The sequence below is a fragment of the Palaemon carinicauda genome, chromosome 29 (genome assembly GCF_036898095.1).
Source record: "Palaemon carinicauda isolate YSFRI2023 chromosome 29, ASM3689809v2, whole genome shotgun sequence".
NCBI classification, from domain to species: domain Eukaryota; kingdom Metazoa; phylum Arthropoda; class Malacostraca; order Decapoda; family Palaemonidae; genus Palaemon; species Palaemon carinicauda.
Genome location: NC_090753.1, coordinates 65,333,727 through 65,358,229, shown reverse-complemented (window position 1 = coordinate 65,358,229; position 24,503 = coordinate 65,333,727). Strand labels below are relative to the sequence as shown.

At 42.9% G+C, this 24,503-nt stretch overlaps 1 protein-coding gene across 3 annotated transcripts in view; it reads left to right on the top strand.

Moving 5' to 3' along the window:
* Positions 1-24,503, top strand: part of LOC137622196 (palmitoyl-protein thioesterase ABHD10, mitochondrial-like) — a 54,731-nt gene that overhangs the window by 14,115 nt on the left and 16,113 nt on the right. For all 3 annotated transcript variants that reach the window (XM_068352650.1, XM_068352651.1, XM_068352649.1), the window contains exon 3: positions 23,041-23,207. In XM_068352650.1, the coding sequence (XP_068208751.1) occupies positions 23,041-23,207 (167 nt within the window). The remainder of the gene's footprint in view (positions 1-23,040; positions 23,208-24,503) is intronic.

The window sequence follows — 24,503 nt, the reverse complement described above, 5'->3', positions numbered from 1 at the left end:
CAGCGCCACCTGTGGCCAGGTACTCAAGTACTTCTTGTTGACACCTCCTCAATTATTCCTCTGTCGTGCTTCCGGCAAGACGTTCTGGGATACGCTTATGTTCTTGGAGTATTTTCACGACTTTGGTGAAGTATTTCTCTTTGATTTCGGCTGTCGCTTTACTGGAAACTTCTATATTAGCTTAGTTAGCTTTTGGAATTAATTTGATTAATTTTGGTGACGAGAGAGTATGAACTCTCGTTCACTTTTCAATGGCCGACCCTTCCCTTCGACGGAAGTGTTGGTGTCTAAGAGAGTATAGACTCTCTTTCTTAATTTTGCTTAACAAAAGTTATAGATTTATTTTATATCTCTCCGCCTCTTATAGGCCTCTTCGATTAACTTCCTTTTATTATAAACTCATTAAAATTAATTTTTATATTTGTTTATATTCGACCTTCCTAATAGTAGGCGGTCTTTTACCGAAGTTAATAAACTTTGAGCCCGTCATTTCGGTTTTACCTGTTAACATATTATGCTATTTCCGCCACAGAGTTTGAAAGATTTTCTTTGACAGTCTCGTACTGTTTTCAAAGCTGAACTAACGTTTTGTTTTGTCTCTGCAGTTGTTGACGTTCAGAACGTTCAACTTGCACTCTATCGTTACGATAGAGAAAGAATGTTCACGGTTTCACGTTGCAGTAAGAGTAACCGTGTCTAGCGTTTTGTTCATTCTTTCTTAACTTAATGGTTTTGATCCTAATAAAGGAACTTTTCAGTTTTTTTTCCTTTAACAATAATATGTTTTAACGATATATATGATTGGGCTCTTCTCTCAGGTTCTAAGTCAAGAGAGAGAGAGAGAGAGAGAGAGATAGAGACGGAGGGAGAAAGAGGATAAACGTTTCATTCAAGCCTGCCAGGCGTACGAGTAACGTCGTTATCGTTTTTTGCTCTTCTCCCTAGTCTCTTTAGGGGAAGAAACTAAACGTTTCTAGAGTGATCTAGTGTTTAGTCTCTTTCCAACCACTGAATTATCTTTCATTAGATTTTTCTGTTACATTGTAATTCTGTTTTCGCAATTACTAACTTTGAGAAAGGATAGAATTGCGTATTTCAGGTACAAACCACTTAAAGTTTCGAGTTCAGTGAAATAAGTGCAAACAGAAATCAAAGTGATAAGTGATTAGTGCGTGAGGGTACTTTTGTGCGCGCCAGTCGTCCTCCCAGTCCGGGACCTCTTGCAAGCTCCCAAGCCCAGGGGAGAAGCAATGTCGAAGGGCATAAGGGTTCAGCAGGCCTTGATCGGCGCACAGAAGTATTCTCGGTGGTTGTGGGCGTGTCTTACCGAGACCGTCACTCCCACCCGCAGACGATTGAGCCCTTATTTTGCTCGTCTGCAGAAGAGATTAGGGGAGAAAATAAAGGCAGAGTAACGCTGGTCTCAGGTCTCAAGACTTCTTAAACGTTAAGTCCAGACCTATGCCAGACGTACGAAGTTAAAGTTCACAACCCGAATGCAGTCATTGGGTTAGCTCTGACTCTCCTCAGTCATCAGTTGATTACACTCCGCCTAAGAGGAGTAAGGTTCTGCCACAACAGATCTCTGCTGTTAAGGCTTTACCTCAGCAGAACTTAGTGTCTGCCGACCCCAAGTTAACTCTACTGCAGTCCATACAGTCACAACTTTCGGTCTTGATGCGTGAGTGTCGGGCTGAGAGTGTTGCACCTCCTCCTCCGCCTACACTCCCTCCACCTGTTCTCGCTCCGCCTGTGCTCGCCCAGCCTGCACCTGCTCCGCCTGTGCTCGCCCAGCCTGCACCTGCTCCGCCTGGTCGCAGCACCATCTGCCAGGCGTACGATGTTGTGAACTCTACTACAGTCCATGCAAGCACAGCTTTCGGACTTGATGAGTGAGTGTCGGGCTGAGAGTGTTGCTCCTCCGCCTCCGCCTACACTCCCTCCTCCTACACTCGCTCCGCCTGATCACAGTACCATCTGCCAGGCGTACGATGTTGTGGACTCTACTACAGTCCATGCAAGCACAGCTTTCGGACTTGATGAGTGAGTGTCGGGCTGAGAGTGTTGCTCCTCCGCCTCCGCCTACACTCCCTCCTCCTACACTCGCTCCGCCTGATCACAGTACCATCTGCCAGGCGTATGATGTTGTGGACTCTACTACAGTCCATGCAAGCACAGCTTTCGGACTTGATGCGTGAGTGTCGGGCTGAGAGTGTTGCTCCTCCGCCTCCGCCTACACTCCCTCCACCTACACTCGCTCCGCCTGATCGCAGTACCACCTGCCAGCAGTTCCACCTGCCAGGCGTACGATGTTGAGACACGTGCTGAGTTTGCTGTTCCCTGTGGTGTTCAGCCTCCGCCTTTCTTAAGGCAACCTTTACATTGGGATCAGGAGGATTATACCTCTCTTCCTCCGCCTCCACTTGCTGCTCCACCAGTGATGCAACACTCGGTTGAGGTACAACAACCTCTCCCGTCCATGAGTCAGTTTCCTCAGCTCTTGCTGCAGCGAGCTCAACCCTCCATAAGGCAAGCACCACAACACCTTAGCCTTGCGCCTCAGGAGCCTCAGCTTGCGAGACATTTACCTTGTTCTGCGCAGCCTCTTCCTCATCGCGCTCCGCTCACACCACAGGAACTGGAACTTGCTACTCCGCTTCCGCCAACCGCTCAGCAAGCGCAACCCTTGGGTTCAACCACTCATGCTAGGAGTCAGCCTCCTCCACCCATGCGCCTTCCTTCTGCTTGTCTTTTATTCAGCCTTTGCAGACTGAGCCTCAGGTGTTCCCTCATCGGAGTCTTGAAGAGGAAACCACACTATTGTTGTTCCAGCTCGTTCTGACTCTGCTGTTCAGCATACCATGGTTTAAACCCCATGCAAGCATGCATAAAGCACTCTAGCACTGGTCATGGAATTTCTGAGAAATGTTAAACGCCATGCACACGCTCTGCTTTCCTTTCAGCAGGCTCTGCTTACAGCAGGCTCTGCTTACTACATGCTCAGCATTCAGCATGCTCTGCATTCAGCATGCTCTGCATACAACATGCTCTGCATACAGCATGCTCTGCATTCAGCATGCTCTGCATACAACATGCTCTACATACAGCATGCTCTGCATACAACATGCTCTACATACAGCATGCTCTGCATACAGCATACTCTGCATACATCATGCTCTGCATACCTTACCGCATGCTTCTCAACACATCTTGGGTTGTTGCCAACTCACTAGACTGTCAAGCAGTTTCATAACGTTGCCTTCTAGTCTGCTGCTTTGCACCAGTGAACCCTCACTCAGAGAACTTAGCTTTTCTAGGATAAGGTCCCTGTAGATGAGAAAGTTCTTTTCTCCCTCCTTCTGATATTCCCTTGAGGACTCTGTCATTTGGAGGGAGCCTTTAGCTGCATAACCTCTTATGGACTTTTATTTAAGCATAACATGCTTACAGGGAAGGTAATGGTTACACTTCAGCCGCTAATCCCGTCTGTTACCACACCTGCTCCCATAGACCTTGAGCTGTGTTGCATGACATGCAGTCCAAGCTTAGTCCTTGTTAGAGGATTTTTTGTTTACGGAGTCAATGTGTCACGGGGAAGACGTTCAACAACCAACAGAAGGGACTTGTTGTGACGCAGTGCGGCAACCTCAGCAACCCGTTAAGGAGTTGTCTGTACGACCCAGACAGTCTAGACAGATTCGGGTTGTCACTGTACTTCCTCGCTTGCCCATGATTGACAGTTTACAGACTGTGCAGCAGTATCATGATCTTGTGTCCGGCTCCGTCAGACGACTGGCTTTTAAGAGCTCCCTCAAGTCGTCGCTGTCTGGAGATTTTCAAATGGACTATGGATCTGACCAAGGAACTGGGCCTCCTGGTCAATTTTGAGGAGTCTCAGCTCGTTCCATCCCAGACCATTGTCTCCTTGGGTATGGATCTTCAGAGTCGAGCTTTTCGGACTTGTCCGTCGGCCCCAAGGATCTTCCAAGCCCTAGAATGCATCCAGAGCATGCTGAGAAGGAACCGATGCTTAGTCAGGCAGTGGATGAGTCTAACAGGGACACTTTCATCGCTGGCCCTGTTCATCGAGTTAGGGAGACTCCACCTCCGCCCCCTTCAGTATCATCTAGCTGCTCACTGGATAAAGGACATGACGCTAGAGACGGGCTCAGTTCCTGTTTCCGAAGAGATGAGGTCTACTCTAACGTGGTGGAAGAACAGCATTCTTCTCAAGGAAGGTCTACCTTTGGCTGTTCAGACCTCCGACCACCGTCTCTTCTCGGACGCATCGGACACGGGCTGGGGTGCGACACTGGACGGACAGGAATGCTCGGGAACATGGAATCAGGAGCAAAGGACACTTCACATCTATTGCAAGGAGTTGTTGGCAGTTCATTTGGCCTTGATAAACTTCAAGTCCCTCCAGCTTAACAAGGTGGTGGAGGTGAACTCCGACTACACCACAGCCTTGGCTTACATCTCCAAGCAGGGAGGGACTCATTCGAGGAAGTTGTTCGAGATCGCAAGGGACCTCCTCATTTGGTCAAAAGATCGAAAGCTCACGCTGGTAACGAGGCTCATTCAGGGCGATATGAATGTCATGGCAGATCGCCTCAGCCGGAAGGGTCAGGTCTTCCCCACAGAGTGGACCCTTCACAAGAATGTTTGCAGCAGACTTTGGGCCCTGTGGGGTCAGCCAACCATAGATCTATTCGCTACCTCGATGACCAAGAGGCTCCTCTTGTATTGTTCTCCGATTCCAGACCCAGCAGCAGTTCGCGTGGATGCCTTTCTGCTGGATTGGTCTCATCTCAACCTGTATGCATTCCCGCCGTTCAAGATTGTCAACAGGGTACTTCAGAAGTTCGCCTCTCACAAAGGGACACGGCTGACGTTGGTTGCTCCCCTCTGGCCCGCGAGAGAATGGTTCACTGAGGTACTGCAATGGCTGGTCGACGTTCCCAGGACTCTTCCTCCTAGAGTGGACCTTCTGCGTCAACCTCACGTAAAGAAGGTACACCCAACCTCCACGCTCTTCGTCTGACTGCCTTCAGACTATCGAAAGACTCTCAAGAGCTAGAGGCTTTTCGAAGGAGGCAGCCAGAGCGATTGCCAGAGCAAGGACGACATCCACTCTCAGAGTCTATCAGTCTTAATGGGAAGTCTTCCGAAGCTGGTGCAAGGCCAATGCAGTTTTCCTCAACCAGTACCAATGTAACCCAGATTGCTGACTTCCTGTTACATCTAAGGAACGTAAGATCCCTATCAGCTCCTACGATCAAGGGTTACAGAAGTTTGTTGGCAGCGGTTTTCCGCCACAGAGGCTTGGATCTTTCCTCCAACAAAGATCTACAGGACCTCCTTAGGTCTTTTGAGACCTCAAAGGAACGTCGGTTGTCCACTCCAGGCTGGAATCTAGACGTGGTCCTAAGGTTCCTAATGTCATCAGGATTTGAACCGCTCCAATCAGCCTCTTTTAAGGACCTCACATTAAAAACTCTTTTCCTCGTGTGCTTAGCAACAGGTAAAAGAGTAAGTGAGATCCACGCCTTCAGCAGGAACATAGGTTTCACATCTGAAACGGCTACATGTTCCTTGCAGCTCGGTTTTTTGGCTAAAAACGAGCTTCCTTCCCGTCCTTGGCCTAAGTCGTTCGAGATCCCAAGCCTGTCCAACATGGTGGGGAACGAACTGGAGAGAGTACTTTGCCCAGTTAGAGCTCTTAAGTACTATCTAAGAAGGTCAAAACCATTACGAGGACAATCAGAAGCCTTATGGTGTGCTATCAAGAAGCCTTCTCTACCAATGTCTAAGAACTCAGTTTCTTACTACATCAGGCTTCTGATTAGAGAAGCAAATTCTCATCTGAAGGAAGAAGACCTTGCTTTGCTGAAGGTAAGGACACATGAAGTGAGAGCTGTGGCTACTTCAGTGGCCTTCAAACAGAACCGTTCTCTGCAGAGTGTTATGGATGCAACCTATTGGAGAAACAAGTCAGTGTTCGCATCATTCTATCTCAAAGATGTCCAGTCTCTTTACGAGTACTGCTACACCCTGGGTCCATTCGTAGCAACGAATGCAGTAGTAGGCGAGGGCTCAGCCACTACATTCCCATAATCCCATAACTTTTTAACCTTTCTCTTGAATACTTTTTATGGGTTGTACGGTCGGCTAAGAAGCCTTCCACATCCTTGTTGATTTGGCGGGTGGTCAATTCTTTCTTGAGAAGCGCCAAGGTTAAAGGTTGTGATGAGGTCCTTTAGTATGGGTTGCAGCCCTGTATACTTTAGCACCTTTGAGTTGATTCAGCCTCCCAAGAGGAACGCTGCGCTCAGTAAGGAAGACGATCTTATTAAAGGCAGAGTAACGGTTCAAGTCGACTTCCTTACCAGGTACTTATTATTTCATTGTTATTGTGGATAACTGATTATATGAAATATGGGATACTTAGCTATCCTTTAATCTTGTACACTGGTTTTCACCCACCCCCCTGGGTGTGAATCAGCTACATGATTATCGGGTAAGTTTAATATTGAAAAATGTTATTTTTATTAATAAAATAAATTTTTGAATATACTTACCCGATAATCATGATTTAATCGACCCTCCCTTCCTCCCCATAGAGAACCAGTGGACCGAGGAATAATTGAGGAGGTGTCAACAAGAAGTACTTGAGTACCTGGCCACAGGTGGCGCTGGTAAATACACCCCCTTCTAGTATTGTGATAGCTGGCGTATCCCTCCATAGAATTCTGTCGGGCAACGGAGTTGACAGCTACATGATTATCGGGTAAGTATATTCAAAAATTTATTTTATTAATAAAAATAACATTTTATCACAAGTTTCTTAACAGAATTTTCATCCAGGTACTTTTTTATAAACGCAATATTTCTTAGATGATAACCAGCACTTTTTATTACATTATTTATTTGGGCATTTAGAGACAAGTTACAGTCAAGAAATACACCTAGATCTCGAACTTTACTAAATATCGGCACATAGTCATTATTTATGTTCATTTCAATATCACCTAAGTTTCTCGCACTCTTTCTCTTGCCCACCACCATGAATTCAGTTTTGTTCTCATTTAATTTTAGTTGTTTAAATGTCATCCATTCTCTAACACTATCAAGGATTCGGTTTAGAGTTTCAGTAATGTCATGTTTATCATTTATGGAGAAGTAAAATTGTGTGTCATCTGCAAATAGTTTAAACTTCACGCCATGCCTTTGTAGCATTTTCGATAGACCAATTGAATAGATGCAGAATAATATTGGGCCAAGTACACTCCCCTGGGGTACCCCTCTGTTTAAGGGTTCATGTGATGAATAAGAGTTTCCAATTTGTACACAGTAATTTCTACCAACCAAGTAGTCTTTTAGGTATTCGAAAGCTTGATCTTCAACGCCGATGGACCGTAGATCATTTAGTAGCAGTTCATGCACAACTGTATCAAAAGCAGCACTGAGATCAAGCAATATTAAAACACCGCATTTATTTTCATCCATCATTTCTAGCATATCATTTACAACAGAGCAGATGGTTGTCTCCGTAGAGGATAGTTTTCTGTAGGCAGATTGGTTGTCAGGCAAAGCTTCTATTACTTCTAAGTGGCTGACTAGTTGTTCAAGAATTACATATTCAAGCAATTTTGAGACAAAGGATAGATTTGAAATAGGTCTATATGAGCTTAATTCCTGGTAGTCCAGTGCATTTTTCAGAACTGGTGTGACTAGCCATTTTCTTAGATTTAGGAAACTTACATTCATCAATGCTTGCATTTGATATTCTCATTATTATTTTGGCTAGACTAGAAGAGTCTCTCTCTCCAATTACTTCAGTTATTGGCATAGGATCAATCGCGCAGTTTGTTTTCTTTGCTCTCTTGATAATTCTGGTGATGTCATCTTGTGATATGTTGTTAAATCGTATTAATTTTGTCTGTGTGCCTGGTGTATCATTAATCTGATGTTGAGTATTTACAAATGATATGGTTATGTTTTTAAAAAATACTAGAAAATTATTTGCTAGTTCCTGGTCACTGTATCCATCAGGTAGCTTCTTTTCTTTTACATTTCCCATTATACCATTCAGGAGACGATATAACTTATTTATGTCTGTTGCTGCTTCTAGGATCTTTCTCTTATAGTATTCACTTTTTTTCCTTCTTAGTAGGTAGTTACATTGACATGCAGCAGTTTTGTATTCTACCCAAGTACTTTCAGTTTTTAACCTATTCCACTTTCTTTCTTTACATCTTTTTCCCTCTTTTTTTACCAATGTCTCTCCATCAAACCAAGGAGATTGGTCTTTTACGGTTATAGTCTTTTCCATCGGTGGGCACGTGGTATCATATTCACTTTTACTCACTTTATTGTAAGTGGTCATAAGACAGTTAGCACACTTACCTCCTAACAGACATTGGTCATCATGATCACAGGGAATGTTGATAGCATCATTTATTTTCTTTGTAACTTCTTCAATAAATACAGTAGGAGAAAAATTTTATTTATGTCTAAAGTTTATTTTCTTTACTAATGCATGTTTCTGTAGAGGTAGACTAAACGTAATAAGTTTGTGTAGCGGGGAGATAGTACATTTCTCTTCGACTTTTATATCAGATGCAGTATTATTCATGTCATCACTTATAATTAACTCTAAAGTATGACCAGTTAAAGTAGTTGTGCAGTCGACATTATTCAATAGTCGATATGATTCTATTAACTTGCTAAATGCCAAAGCGTCAGGATTTGATGTGTCATCCATCCAAAAATTGAAGTCTCCACAGATAACTAATTCGTTTTTTTCAGTGATAATCATCTCAATGAGAGAACCGAATTCTTCAAAAAAGATACTAGAGTTTGTTCTAGGAGGTTTATAGATTATTATAAAGGATATTCTTCTATTTTTTGGCGTAAATTTTATTTCTATATATTCAAAGCTTGTTACACTACTTTTCAACGTTTTGAGATTTGAGTAACTTTTATGAATAAAGAGTCCGACACCCCCACCAGACCTACCTTCTCTCGGTATGTGGAAGAAGGCATGTGTGGGGGCTGTCATTTCAGTGATCTTTGCCTTGTCAAAGTTATTTAGCCATGTTTCAGATAATGCTAGTATATCTAAATATTTCTCATTTATCAATTCTCAAATTTGAACAGTCTTATTACCTACAGATTGTATATTTACATAGCCACAGTTTATGACATCCCTAGTAGCCATGATCAGTATTTTCCACTAGTCTTTTCAATTCCAAGTCAAAAGCATTGCAGTCTCTAGAATTTACTGTATGGTTACTTGGTCTGTTTAACTTTGTGCAGTTTATACACTTTGACACTTCCGAATTACACTCTCTGGTGGAGTGTCTCCCTGAACATTTCCCGCAGACTTTATCTTCATTCTTAGACTTGCAATCTTTTTCAAAATGTCCGTACCTCTGACAGTGGTAACAGGTGATCACGTGGTACTTATCACGTATGTTATAGATACCCCATCGTAACGAAACTTTGTCTCTATTATCATAACTGAAGAATTTGAAATTTTTGAAGCTACTGGAGCTGTATTAGAATCTATACCAACCATATCTGGCGAAGCAGAGAGAGCTTTTTCAGCTGTAGGACTGTTTATCGTGAGACTTGGAACTCGTCTAAGGGATAAAAGTGTCAATTATATGATTTCTACGTTCATATTTCAATTCAAAATATTTTGTACTTTGTAATAACAGCTAGAAGCAAAATTTATTATTTTCCTACTTTTGCTGTTTTATGAAAAGAGTGATATATGACTATATAGTTTTCTTATTTTTTATAAAACTGCCATAGAAGCAGGTTTCATGTAACTTTACGCTTTTCAAAGTCATTTTGATTGAAGACTTTTGTTATTTGTGATGACATTACTTTTTTTCTCACTAGATATATATTAAAAAAGCATGTGATCTTATAGTGATTACATTCCTTTTTATTTAAGAATTTGTTTATTCGTAATGAACATTTATAATTTTTCTTTCACCAGGTTTATATGACAAAAGCATGTGATTGTATAAGATCTTTATTTTACAATTTGTAAAGATGTGTCACTGTCTTGGGTTATTTTAGGAGCAATAACTGCATAAAGTTGTTTCATCAGTCTTAATTTTCTGCTCGTTAATTTTATTAAACGCTTCTTTTTTTGCAATACATATTGCGGATATGTCTTTGCCACTGTTTTGAAAATAATCAAATAATCACATGCTATGAGTCTTTTGCAACATTTAATTCCTTAAATACAAAAATTATTGATTTTATAAAATCCATGGATTTCCCAGGATTTTCCCAGGATCCCGGGAAAAGACTAACCAAATCCCGAAAACCCGGGATTGGGAAAAGTGTCTCAAATGACAATCCCTAGTGTAGATGTGTCGTCTCTCTCTTCCGGATTCATTCCTATTGAACTGGTTGTAAAACTTTAAAAATTTATCTTTTTTTTTTTCAGGAGTGCTTGGTATTAGATAACAAACATGCAGGTTTGTTCTGGCATATCTGGCAATCCATGCAGTATGTTTACATTATTGATGGAGATGGATCCTCACCGGCTTTGCCCTTCGTGTAGACGACACCCTTGCACGGAGGCTTCTCCGTGCATTTAGTTTCGGGAGTAGTCTTCCTTCGGTGGGAGCAGTACGGTAGACAAAGGAAATCTAAAAGGTATTCTTTGCTTCTAGTTCATCTTCAAGGTTAAAGAAGTCCTGACTTTGCGCCTCGTATCCTCCCACCTTCCTCTTCCCATTCGGAAGCCAATCAGGTAAGATTGTAGACTGTTTGACCCCTGAACAACCTTTGGACCCTGATGACCCTGCTGCTTGCCCTTGTTAAACAGTGGCACCCTCCACCTGTCGGTTGTCTAGATTTCTTAGCGCGCTGCGTTAGTTGTAGCCCCTTCCTTGGGGCTTTCGGTTTGCCCCACAAAGGAACGGCTGTTGGAGGTGTTGAAGGAATGCACAGCTAGGCCTAGGCTTTCCCTACCAAACCGCTGGAGAGGAGTCCCTTCCAGTCGGTCTCGTACCCCCTGCAGACTCTTCCTCAGCAATTCCTTGTCCACCGGAGAAATTGCAGGCAGGTTCTCTTCAGAATTCCAGCCTAGCGTGCTCGCATCCCTGGAGTTAGTGCACGCACTGAATTTGCTCAGCATTGGGTTCCGCACGAACCTCAACTCTACTGTATAAGGATTGACAACACTTGCCAGCTCAAGAGGTCTTCCTCCCTTGAGTGGTCTTCCCCTCAAGTGCCTCGGAAGCCGGTAAGCGATTCTTTGCCCCCTCGTACTAGTTCCCTGAAGTCGAGTTCTTCGGAGCAATCTGGTGATCATGGTCGACGACTCCCGGGAGTCAAAGACACTTTCCACTGTGCCCCAAGGCCCAATGAGTTTCTGCAAGCCTTGCTGCCCTCCAGGGTTTTGCCTTGGGTATCTGCTCCTTAGGGAGGAATGCCAGTTTGGTCTAATGAAAGTTGGCAGTTGCTGCAAATGATCTTGCCCAAAACCAACCTTGCCTTTCTGGTCACCATCCGAGCACAAATGTCCTTTCCCGGGTGTGTGTGCGCAAGGTACAGTTGACTTGTGAACCATTCCCAAGTGCTCTTTCGAGTGTAAATGGCAGCTCGTGAAGCTCAGGTTCACAAGCGATCAGACTGGTCTAGTGACAGATGTGCATGCGTCATGTTCGCACCCACGAAACATTGCCTAACATTTCACCTTGGTCTTTTCCCTTCTCCTTTGGCAGGATGACGATCAGTTGTTCATTAACCAGGAGAATCTTTGTCGCCACCAGTGTTCGTGTGAGTATTCCTTACCATCAAAAGCTTTTTCAGCCAATTCTTTGTTTGCAAGGGATTCACCATGGTTTCAAGCTCATTAAGGCTTCCACTTCATTTGCAAAGGACACGCTGTGGTTTCAAGAGCTCGTTAGGGCTGTTCCTTCATTCGCAAGGCATGTACTGTGGTTTCAAGAGCTTGTTATGGCCACCCCTGCATTCTTGAGGGATGCGCCATGGTTTCAAGAGCTCGTTAAGGCCACCTCTACATTCTTAAGGGACACACCATGGTTTCAAGAGTTCTTTAAGGCCACCCCTTCATTCTTAAGGGACGCGCCATGGTTTCAAGAGCTCGTTTAGGCTGTCAAATAAGTTGTGACTGATCCTGTGATGACTCAATCACCATAGAAACCCTGGGAACCTGTTTCCATCCGCCTTACAGTGTTAGGATCTTCTGGGAGTTCCAGTCCCCTGTCAAATCCAAAGCATAGGACCACAATTACCATCGTTTTTACTCAGCCTAGTCCTCCAGTCCTTGCTATTCCTTCACTGCCTGGTCACCCATTTACGTATCATAGATACCTGGATGCCAAGGCTACCCATGCTAAGCCTGATCCTTATGGGAAAAATTGGCATTATCCCAATTAAGGTGACTGGAAAAGATAGGTTACGACTCTTCCAGAGATACTAATCACTCGAGGATTAGCAGGGGTTTGAGATCTCAGACAGGTCTCGTTCATGCAGACTTAGCAGCCTGTGGCGGCTCCTCGGAAGAAGGCTGTTAGTGTCCTAGCCTGCTCCTCCTCGAAGCCTCGAGAAGAAGGATCTGAAATCTCTTAATAAGAACTGGGCATCAAAGATTCTCGATGATCCAAGGTTTCCAGCCAGTTGGGATTTGGACTTCCCACTTTGAGGTGAGTCTGTAGAAAAAGTGAAGGTTTGTAGCATAAGCAGGCTGATGCATAATGTCATTGCTGCCTGGCCAAAAGCCATAACCTACCAAAAGTTTTGTCATGGTTGGGATCACCATAGGATTAAAGAGGTGTTAAATGATTCAGGTGATTTGCTTCTCTGTACTGTTAGTGTGCTATGTCACTAACTGCAATGGACGCAGCTTGTCAGATCACAGCTAAAAAGAAATTTTAATTTGTATGGGTTGACTCAAGAAGAAGAACCCATCTAAGCTCTTACTTACCAAGTGAGCGGGTTTTTTCTACACTTGCCTTCAATAAGAACCTGTCAGTGAGACGAGTATCAGAGGCTGGAGACTGGAAACGCCAGACAACCTTCATGGCCCACTATCTGCGGGAGTATACCCACAAGTCCTTATACATGTTCTCACTGAGACCTGTGGTAGCTAATCAGCAGGTTACGTAGCAAACCTAGTTCCTTCATAGAACAAGAAGCATTCAGTCTAAGATAGTGGTCACAACATTAGCCTGCGGTGAAAAGTAAGAATGCCTGGCCCCTTTTCCTCTTTTCTTTCTTCTCTCTTTGGATGCAGAGGCCATGCTGTTATTCACTGGATCAACATTGATGCAGGTAGGGTTCCATACCTAGCAGTTTCTCGGCACTGTATAGGTAAATCCTGTCGAGGGGGAGGGCGGACACGAATGTGGACAACCCCATTACTTTTAATTGACCACAGTTTTCAGAGACATCATATCCTTTTATGATAAAGGTTCTTTACTGACCAGTTGTCACAGCATAGAAACCCAGCCTATCACCTGAGAATCTTTTCTAAGGTGATGGGAAGTAGGTAGGAGTTATCACTTTTGCACCTCTGCAGGTCAAAGTGTTTGGACATCCCAGGATTTTATACCACTCCATGTTGGTTGTATGGCCTTCTTTCTCCTTAGGATACTTCTCCTATTAAAGGATGGGCTTGTATACCTATCGGAATAGATGATATTTTTCTAGTAATTTGAATTTTTTCAATATTAAACTTACCCGATAATCATGTAGCTGTCAACTCCGTTGCCCGACAGAATTCTATGGAGGGATACGCCAGCTATCACAATACTAGAAGGGGGTGTACTTACCAGCGCCACCTGTGGCCAGGTACTCAAGTACTTCTTGTTGACACCTCCTCAATTATTCCTCTGTCGTGCTTCCGGCAAGACGTTCTGGGATACGCTTATGTTCTTGGAGTATTTTCACGACTTTGGTGAAGTATTTCTCTTTGATTTCGGCTGTCGCTTTACTGGAAACTTCTATATTAGCTTAGTTAGCTTTTGGAATTAATTTGATTAATTATGGTGACGAAGAGAGTATGAACTCTCTTTCACTTTTTAATGGCCGACCCTTCCCTTAGACGGAAGTGTTGGTGTCTAAGAGAGTATAGACTCTCTTTCTTAATTTTGCTTAACAAAAGTTATAGATTTATTTTATATCTCTCCGCCTCTTATAGGCCTCTTCGATTAACTTCCTTTTATTATAAACTTATTAAAATTAATTTTTATATTTGTTTATATTCGACCTTCCTAATAGTAGGCGGTCTTTTCTTGGTACCGAAGTTAATTAACATTGAGCCCGTCATTTTGGTTTTACCTGTTAACATATTATGCTATTTTAATGTCTTTGAAAGAATTTCTTTGATAGTCTCGTACTGTTTTCAAAGTTGAACTAACGTTTTGTTTTGTCTCTGCAGTTGTTGACGTTCAGAACGTTCAACTTGCGCTCTATCGTTACGATAGAGAAAGAATTTTCACGGTTTCACGTTGCAGTAAGAGTAACCGTGTCTAGCGTTTTGTTCATTCTTTCTTAACTGAATGGTTTTAATCCTAATAAAGGAACTTTTCATTTTGGGAAATATTTCAGTTTTTTCCTTTAACAATAATATGTTTTAACGATATATATGATTGGGCTCTTCTCTCAGGTTCTAAGTCAAGAGAGAGAGAGAGAGAGAGATAGAGACGGAGGGAGAAAGAGGAGGATAAACGTTTCATTCAAGCGAGTAACGTTGTTATCGTTTTTGCTCTTCTCCCTAGTCTCTTTAGGGGAAGAAGGTAAACGTTTCTAGAGTGATCTAGTGTTTAGTCTCTTTCCAGCCACTGAATTATTTATCTTTCATTAGATTTTTCTGTTACATTGTAATTCTGTTTTCGCAATTACTAACTTTTGAGAAAGGATAGAATTGCGTGTTTCAGGTACAAACCACTTAAAGTTTCGAGTTCAGTGAAATAAGTGCAAACAGAAAATCAAAGTGATAAGTGATTAGCGCAAAGTGTGTCAGTGTTGTGCGTGAGGGTACTTCTGTGCGCGCCAGTCGTCCTCCCAGTCCGGGACCTCTTGCAAGCTCCCAAGCCCAGGGGAGAAGCAATGTCGAAGGGCAGAAGGGTTCAGCAGGCCTTGATCGGCGCACAGAAGTATCCTCGGTGGTTGTGGGCGTGTCTTACCGAGACCGTCACTCCCACCCGCAGACGATTGAGCCCTTATTTTGCTCGTCTGCAGAAGAAATTTAGGGGAGAAAACGCTGGTCTCAGGTCTCAAGACCTCTTAAACGTAAAGTCCAGACCTATGCCAGACGTACGAAGTTAGAGTTCAACAACCCGGATGCAGTCATTGGGTTAGCTCTGACTCTCCTCAGTCATCAGTTGAATGCACTCCGCCTAAGAGGAGTAAGGTTCTGCCACAACAGAGCTCGACTGTTAAGGCTTTACCTCAGCCTACTGTAGTTTCTGCCGACCCCAAGTGGACTCTACTACAGTCCATGCAAGCACAGCTTTCGGACTTGATGCGTGAGTGTCGGGCTGAGAGTGTTGCGCCTCCGCCTCCGCCTACACTCCCTCCGCCTGCGCTCGCTCCGCCTGATCGCAGTACCACCTGCCAGGCGTACGATGTTGAGCCACGTTCTGAGTTTGCTGTTCCCAGTGGTGTTCAGCCTCCGCCTTCCTTAAGGCAACCTTTACAATGGGATCAGGAGGATTATACCTCTCTTCCTCCGCCTCCACTTGCTGCTCCACCAGTGATGCAACACTCGGTTGAGGTACAACAACCTCTCCCGTCCATGAGTCAGTCTCCTCAGCTCTCGCTGCAGCGAGCTCAACCCTCCTCAAGGCAAGCACCTCAACACCTTAGCCTTGCGCCTCAGGAGCCTCAACTTGCGAGATTTTTACTGCGTTCTGCGCAGCCACTACCTTTTCGCTCTCAGCTCACACCGCAGGAACCTCAACTCGTTCCTCAGGAACTTGCTACTGCGCATCCGCCAACCACTCAGCAAGCGCAACCCTTGAGTTCAGCCACTCATGCCAGGAGTCAGCCTCCTCCACCCATGCGCCTACCTTCTGCTACTTCCTTTGATCAGCCTTTGCAGACTGAGCCTCAGGTGTTCCCTCAACAGAGTCTTGAAGAGGAAACCACAACTATTGTTGTTCCAGCTTGTTCTGACTCTGCTGTTCAGCATACCTTACCTCCATTTTCAAACCTTATGATAATGGAGGTTATTTGTATTACTTATAAAAATATATTTGTATTCCTGGCAATATATTTTTAACAATATCGCAAAATATGGCAAAAATATGAATCATGAGTTATGAATGTAAGGTATATATTATGTTGATATTAAAACCCCATGCAAGCATGCATAAAGCACTCTAGCACTGGTCATGGAATTTCTGAGAAATGTTAAACGCCATGCACACGCTCTGCTTACCTTACATGCTCTGCTTACAGCATGCTCTGCATACTACATGCTCTGCATACAGCATGCTCTGCATTCAGCATGCTCTGCATACAACATGCTCTACATACAGCATGCTCTGCATACAGCATGCTCTGCATACAACATGCTCTGCATACAGCATGCTCTGCATTCAGCATGCTCTGCATACAACATGCTCTGCATACAGCATGCTCTGCATTCAGCATGCTCTGCATACAACATGCTCTGCATACAGCATGCTCTGCATTCAGCATGCTCTGCATACAACATGCTCTTCATACAGCATGCTCTGCATACAGCATACTCTGCATACAACATGCTCTGCATACCTTACCGCATGCTTCTCAGTCACACATCTTTGGTTGTTGCCAACTCACTAGACTGTCAAGCAGTTTCATAACGTTGCCTTCTAGTCTGCTGCTTTTGCACCAGTGAACCCTCACTGAGAGAACTTAGCTTTTCTAGGATATGGTCCCTGTAGATGAGAAAGTTCTTTTCTCCCTCCTTCTGATATTCCCTTGAGGACTCTGTCATTTGGAGGGAGCCTTTAGCTGCATAGCCTCCTATGGACTTTTATTTAAGCATAACATGCTTCCAGGGAAGGTAATGGTTCCACTTCAGTCGCTAATCCCGTCTGTTACCACACCTGCTCCCATAGACCTTGAGCTGTGTTACAAGACATGCAGTCCAAGCTTAGTCCTTGTTAGAGGATTTTTTGTTTACGGAGTCAATGTGTCACGGGGAAGACGTTCAACAACCAACAGAAGTGACTTGTTGTGACGCAGTGCGGCAACCTCAGCAACCCGATAAGGAGTTTGTCTGTACGACCCAGACAGTCTAGACAGATTCGGGTTGTCACTGTACTTCCTCGCTTGCCCATGATTGACAGTTCACAGACTGTGCAGCAGTACCATGATCTTGTGTCCGGCTCCGTCAGACGACTGGCTTTTAAGAGCTCCCACAAGTCGTCGCTGTCTGGAGATTTTCAAATGGACTATGGATCTGACCAAGGAACTGGGCCTCCTGGTCAATTTTGAGGAGTCTCAGCTCGTCCCATCCCAGACCATTGTCTCCTTGGGTATGGATCTTCAGAGTCGAGCTTTTCGGACTTTTCCGTCGGCCCCAAGGATCTTCCAAGCCCTAGAATGCATCCAGAGCATGCTGAGAAGGAACCGATGCTCAGTCAGGTAGTGGATGAGTCTAACAGGGACACTTTCATCGCTGGCCCTGTTCATCGTGTTAGGGAGACTCCACCTCCCCCCCCTTCAGTATCATCTAGCTGCTCACTGGATAAAGGACATGACGCTAGAGACGGTCTCAGTTCCTGTTTCCGAAGAGAGGAGGTCTTCTCTCGCGTGGTGTAAGAACAGCTTTCTTCTCAAGGAAGTCTACCTTTGGCTGTTCAGAAACACGACCGCCGTCTCCTCTCGGACGCATCAGACACGGGCTGGGGTGCGACTTTGGACGGACAAGAATGCTCGGGAACATGGAATCAGGAGCAAAGGACACTTCACATCAATTGCAAGGAGTTGTTGGCGGTTATTCTGGCCTTGATAAACTTCAAGTCCCTCCAGCTTAACAAAGTGGTGGAGGTGGACTCTGACAACACCACAGCCCTGGCTTACATCTTCAAGCAGGGAGGGACTCTTTCGTGGAAGTTGTTCTAGATCGCAGGGACCTACTCATCTGGTCTAAAGATCGAAAGCTAACTGGTAACGAGGTTCATTCAGGGCGGTATGAATGTCATGGCAGATCACCTCAGACGGAAGGGTCAGGTCATCCCCACAGAGTGGACCCTTCTCAAGAATGTTTGCAGCAGACTTTGGGCCCTGTGGGGTCAGCCAACCATAGATCTGTTCACTACCTCGATAACCTAGAGACTCCTGTTGTATTGTTCTCCGATTCCAGACCCAGCAGCAGTTCACGTGGATGCTTTTCTGCTGGATTGGTTCCATCTCGACCTGTATGCATTCCCGCCGTTCAAGATTGTCAACAGGGTACTTCAGAAGTTCTCCTCTCACAAAGGGACATGGCTGACGTTGGTTGGCTCCGCTCTGGCCCGCGAGAGAATGGTTCTTAGAGGTACTGCAATGGCTGGTCGACATTCCCAGGACTCTTCCTCTAAGAGTGAACCTTCTAAGTCTACCTCACGTAAAGAAGGTACACCCAATCCTCCACGCTCTTCGTCTGACTGCCTTCAGACTTTCGAAAGACTCTCAAGAGCTAGGGGCTTTTCGAAGGAGGCAGCCAGAGCGATTGCCAAAGCAAGGAGAACATCCACTCTCAGAATCTATCAGTCTATAGGGGAAGTCTTCCGTAGCTGGTACAAGACCAATGCAGTTTCCTCAACCAGTACCACTGTAACCCAGATTGCTGACTTCCTGTTATATCTAAGGAAAGTAAGATCCCTTTCAGCTCCTACGATCAAGGGTTACAGAAGTATGTTGGCAGCGGTTTTCCGCCACAGAGGCTTGGATCTTTCCACCAACAAAGATCTACAGGACCTCCCTAGGTCTTTTGAGACCTCAAAGGAACGTCGGTTGTCCACTCCAGGCTGGAATCTAGACGTGGTCCTAAGGTTCCTTATGTCATCAAGATTTGAACCTCTCCAATCAGCCTCTTTTTAGGACCTCACATTAAAAACTCTTTTCCTCGTGTGCTTGACAACAGCTAAAAGAGTAAGTGAGATCCACGCCTTCAGCAGGATCATTGTTTTCACATCTGAAACGGCTACATGTTCCTTGCAGCTCGGTTTTTGCTAAACGAGCTTCCTTCACGTCCTTGGCCTAAGTCGTTCGAGATCCCAAGCCTGTCCAACTTGGTGGGGAATGATCTGAAGAGAGTACTTTGCCCAGTTAGAGCTCTTAGGTACTATCTAAAAAGGTCTTAACCTTTACAAGGACAATCAGAAGCCTTATAGTGTGCTATCAAGAAACCTTCTTTTCCAAGTTCTAAGAACTCAGTTTCTTACTATTCAGGCTTCTGATTAGAGAAACACATTCTCATCTGAAGGAAGAAGACCTTGCTTTGCTGAAGGTAAGGACACATGAAGTGGGAGCTGTGGCTACTTCAGTGGCCTTCAAACAGAGCCATTCTCTGCAGAGTGTTATGGATGCAACCTATTGGAGAAGCAAGTCAGTGTTCGCATCATTCTATCTCAAAGATGTCCAGTCTCTTTACGAGTACTGCTACACCCTGGGACCATTCGTAGCAACGAATGCAGTAGTAGGCGAGGGCTCAGCCACTACATTCCCATAATCCCATAACCTTTTAACCTTTCTCTTGAATACTTTTTATGGGTTGTACGGTCGGCTAAGAAGCCTTCCACATCCTTGTTGATTTGGCGGGTGGTCAATTCTTTCTTGAGAAGCGCCGAGGTTAAAGGTTGTGATGAGGTCCTTTAGTATGGGTTGCAGCCCTGTATACTTTAGCACCTTTGAGTTGATTCAGCCTCCCAAGAGGAACGCTGCGCTCAGTAAGGAAGACGATCTTATTAAAGGCAGAGTAACGGTTCAAGTCGACTTCCTTACCAGGTACTTATTATTTCATTGTTATTGTGGATAACTGATTATATGAAATACGGGATACTTAGCTATCCTTTAATCTTGTACACTGGTTTTCACCCACCCCCCTGGGTGTGAATCAGCTACATGATTATCGGGTAAGTTTAATATTGAAAAATGTTATTTTTATTAGTAAAATAAATTTTTGAATATACTTACCCGATAATCATGATTTAATCGACCCTCCCTTCCTCCCCATAGAGAACCAGTGGACCGAGGAATAATTGAGGAGGTGTCAACAAGAAGTACTTGAGTACCTGGCCACAGGTGGCGCTGGTAAGTACACCCCCTTCTAGTATTGTGATAGCTGGCGTATCCCTCCATAGAATTCTGTCGGGCAACGGAGTTGACAGCTACATGATTATCGGGTAAGTATATTCAAAAATTTATTTTACTAATAAAAATAACATTTTTCCTAATATTGCTAACTTGATTCCTTTTGAAAGTTTTACTTCCCGCCTGAACCACTCCGCAAGTCCTAGGTATCATAGTGGTTACTCAGTGTGCTGAAGAGGGCCGGGGCTTCCACACCACCCGCCAGTGACTAGCGACTTCCTGTTATAATTTTTAACAACCAAGTTCCAGCTACACTGATATTATGCTCATATCAAAGGACTCTGGTTTGTATAGGTATGAAATATACAAATTACCTGTTCTTTGATTTTAAGGGAGGTGCTGTGTGGTCCCCAAAACTTTTCTGTAAATGCTAAAATGGAATCCACTGGTCAAACCCAGAAATGGCCAAACCTGGAAAATATCAGAGAAAGAGCAAGTCTCACTCGGGGTGAGAGGCGGAGCCGCTTTGCTATGGGAAGCAGCACCGTCCCTCGAGACCTGAGGTTGACCAGGAGTTAATTAGTCTATGCTTCTGTTCAATCGCTCCCCAGGGGAAACCAAATACATGATGTATCAGAGAAATATTGTTTTCCATGCCCTAGGGCCAGTGTGTTAATCTCATGGCATGGACTAACTCGGTGTGTATAAGGGAGATCCACTTGTTCATGTTCTATTGAACCTGTCTTACTTCCCTTCGGGAGTCTAGGAAGGCAGAGGGGTCTTGGGGATCATACAGCACCTCCCCAAAAATGTTTTTCCTTTGTCAAACCCCTTTTTTAGGGGTAGATGCTTCATGGTCCCAAAGTACTAATACCAAACCTTAAAAAGGTAAACTTGTGCACCACAAGCAACAAGTTACTTAAAACCAAGCGAATGTCCAATTCATGGTTACATTTATGTAAAGGAAAGACTAAAAAGTCGACCACTCTCCTAATAAGAGGAAATCCCAGGAGTAGGAGCTTAATGACTAACATGGTGCCTCTGCTATAGGACTCAGTTCACTTTACCTATTGCCCGGTCAACCAGTTTGAATTACAATATACTATTATTAAAACTAGTCCAAATTTTTACAGGCTAGGAAAAAAATTATTGTACTGTACTGTACTAGCAAAAAAATAGCATTTAATTGCAAGACTATGAATGTTTCAACAAATCCTTTCTAACCCAACTGAGATTAAAAGCAATGTACCATCAATCTTAAAAGTATTTGTCCTTATGGACATTCTGCATATATATCCATATATTTTTATTATACTGCTAACCTAACGTACTGTAGGATAATGACATGCTAACTGTGTACATATACATTACTTAAGATAATGATTTGTAAGTTCCATGCCACATCCATGGCACAATAACTATGCATACATAAATATTGTACACTATACATGTAGCATATACAGTACTATATATCTAATATATGATGATTTGATCCTATTCATCCATAGCTAACTATATACCGGTATATCCTAATTGTTGAAACTTAGTTTTACAGGTGCCATCACTCCATCTGAATTGCTTCGACTAATTTAGGCTGTGCATAGTCCAGCGTTACTAAAAAGTACACCCCAACTTAGGCTATGCTATGTTTATATGAAATTATTTTAGAACTCATGTGTACAGTATTATGTAAGAAATAAAATATCAGCATGGAAGAAGGAGAATGACTAGTCATACATAGCTGAACATTCATTACCAAAACAAAGTAAGCGACTGAATAGTGGTGCTTGTATTAACATTAGCACTAGAATTAGGTAAATAATTCATTCGGAACCTAGTTACTGTAACTTATAAGTTGAGGTAAAAGTCTTAAAACTTTTCAATTATGAGTGCTAACAAAGGTGCCCTTCTATTTACGACTTCAGAAAAGATGGTTGCCAGATGCAAAGACATTCCTGGATAAGCATTGCCCTCAGCATTAGTAGTGATTCTCAGTTAGCTGATGGATTCAGCATTGAAGGTGCTGAGATGGATTCAATAGAGCCTGAGCTCCTGGGTCTCCTTTATACACGCTGAGTCCATACTGTTACACTAGCCCTTGCACAGGGAAAATATTTATTTGCTATATTGTCAAATTTGATTCCCTTTGGTTGCTTTTACAGGAAATTTATGGAACTACACAAGATCTAACCCCTAAAATATCTTTAGGTATTTACATTTCCCCATACAGTATAATTATCATAATATGTATTAGAATTGTTTTTTCAATGACTTTATTGAACTTTAGTTCTGTTCCACTGTTACAACTCTATTTTAATTTTGTTTTCCATGATCAGTTCAATGTAAAACTGCATCCAGGATTTAATATTACAGAATATTACATACTGATTTTCTTTGCTTGTTTTTTTTGCACAGCATTGTTAAATATTTCTTGATGTGCTATTACAACTGGCTTAAAATTATGTTTCCTGGGTAGTAGAATTATCAGGGTAATCAGAGATTGCTATATTGCATAATACAATAACTGTTTTAGATGATGTATTTCCAGGTTAGGCATATCATTACTGTACAGTACTACAGTCTGATTTCTTAACATAGGTTACCAAGTCACGATAGAACCCTCTGAACTCATTGGCCAAAGTTACAATATACAGTATTGCAGTTCAAGATATGTTAATACAGATTTTGCATTGTTTTCTTACATCAAATCTACATTTTCATAAGTGATTAGTAATTTCTCTCATCTTCCAGATCAAAGATGAAAATACAGGGATGACCCGTAGAATTGCCTATGTAAAATCCCCAGGTCCCCGTACGCCTGGTATCATATACTTTCCAGGTTTCATGTCGAACAAGAGTGGAACAAAAGCTGTAAGCCTTTACAAGTTCTGTCAGAAACATGGCTTTCCTTATGTGAGGTAAGATATCAAAACCGACGAATGCTGTTGGTACAGTATGTTCATAAAAAAAAACTAAATACTTAAGTATGCCTTTTTTAAAGTTTTTTTTGGGCTCAGGCCATGTCGTCCTGAAGGAACCTTCCATCAGGACGACATGGCTATCTCACCCAAAAATAGATTTTTCGCTTCGCTCAAAATCCATCTTATAGATTCCATTTTTGTCATTTAGTTTCTTTTTTTTCTCAGAATATCATCTGAAAGCCTTTGAAGTTACATTAAGAAAACAGTAATACATTACCTTACATTACAAAAATCAAAACCAAGCCAATCCAGTTACAGTTGAAGAAGCACTATATAACTCTTGGTACTGTATAAACATCAAATACTTCAAAATAAATGTGTGCAAAATCTCAGTGCTGAAAATTTCCTCTTTTTTTAAGTGAAGAGTGTTGACAAGTATGGTATGAGAATGGTGTAGAATATTTTTCCTTGTAAAAGGAGGAATCATCATTAATTTTTCATATGAAGGAGCACTGTTGCCATTACCAAAGGGTCTTTCCAACAGCTCTTTATCCCGTAGGTGCACCCACTTTTTAGCAAAAGCAGCTCCCTTATTACAAGCTTGCTCTCCAGCCTCTGTAACTTATTTTTTGTTGCAATTACCATTAGTGATTCCAGTCAGGTCGTCAGACCATACATGCGTATTCTAAAAATACAAACATTCAACTGTCATTTATTGCTGTGATTTTAAATATGGTGTCACCCACTTTAGACCAAAGTTAAAGTCTGTGTAAGGTAATTTATGAAGAAAACTGTAACATTTAGCTTCTTTGATAGTGATTGCATGTCATCACCAGTGACCATTCTTGTTGCAACATCAGTTTAATAATCTTAATCAGTTGGTTATGGCTACCAGTCAGTTTGCTCTCACAGCTGTTGAGCACCCATTTGTTGAATATAAAAAAGGTATTAAAGTGAACATAATTGGTTGGACAGCATTCAAGTTCAGGTTAAAGCAGATTCTTTGCATCTATGAGACATGAAATTACTTTTCCTTTTGTGAAAACAGTCTGTTCTTACAGTAAAGCTAATTTTGTTGTATCTGTGAGACATGAAATTACTTTTCCTTTTGTGACAACAGTCTCATCTTACATGAAAGCAATTTTTTTGGTATCTGTGAGACATGAAATTACTTTTCCTTTTGTGAAAACAGTCTCGTCTTACAGTAAAGCTAATTTTTGTTGTATCTGTGACACATTAAATTACTTTCCTTTTGTGAAAACAGTCTCAGCTTACAGGAAAACAAATTTTGTG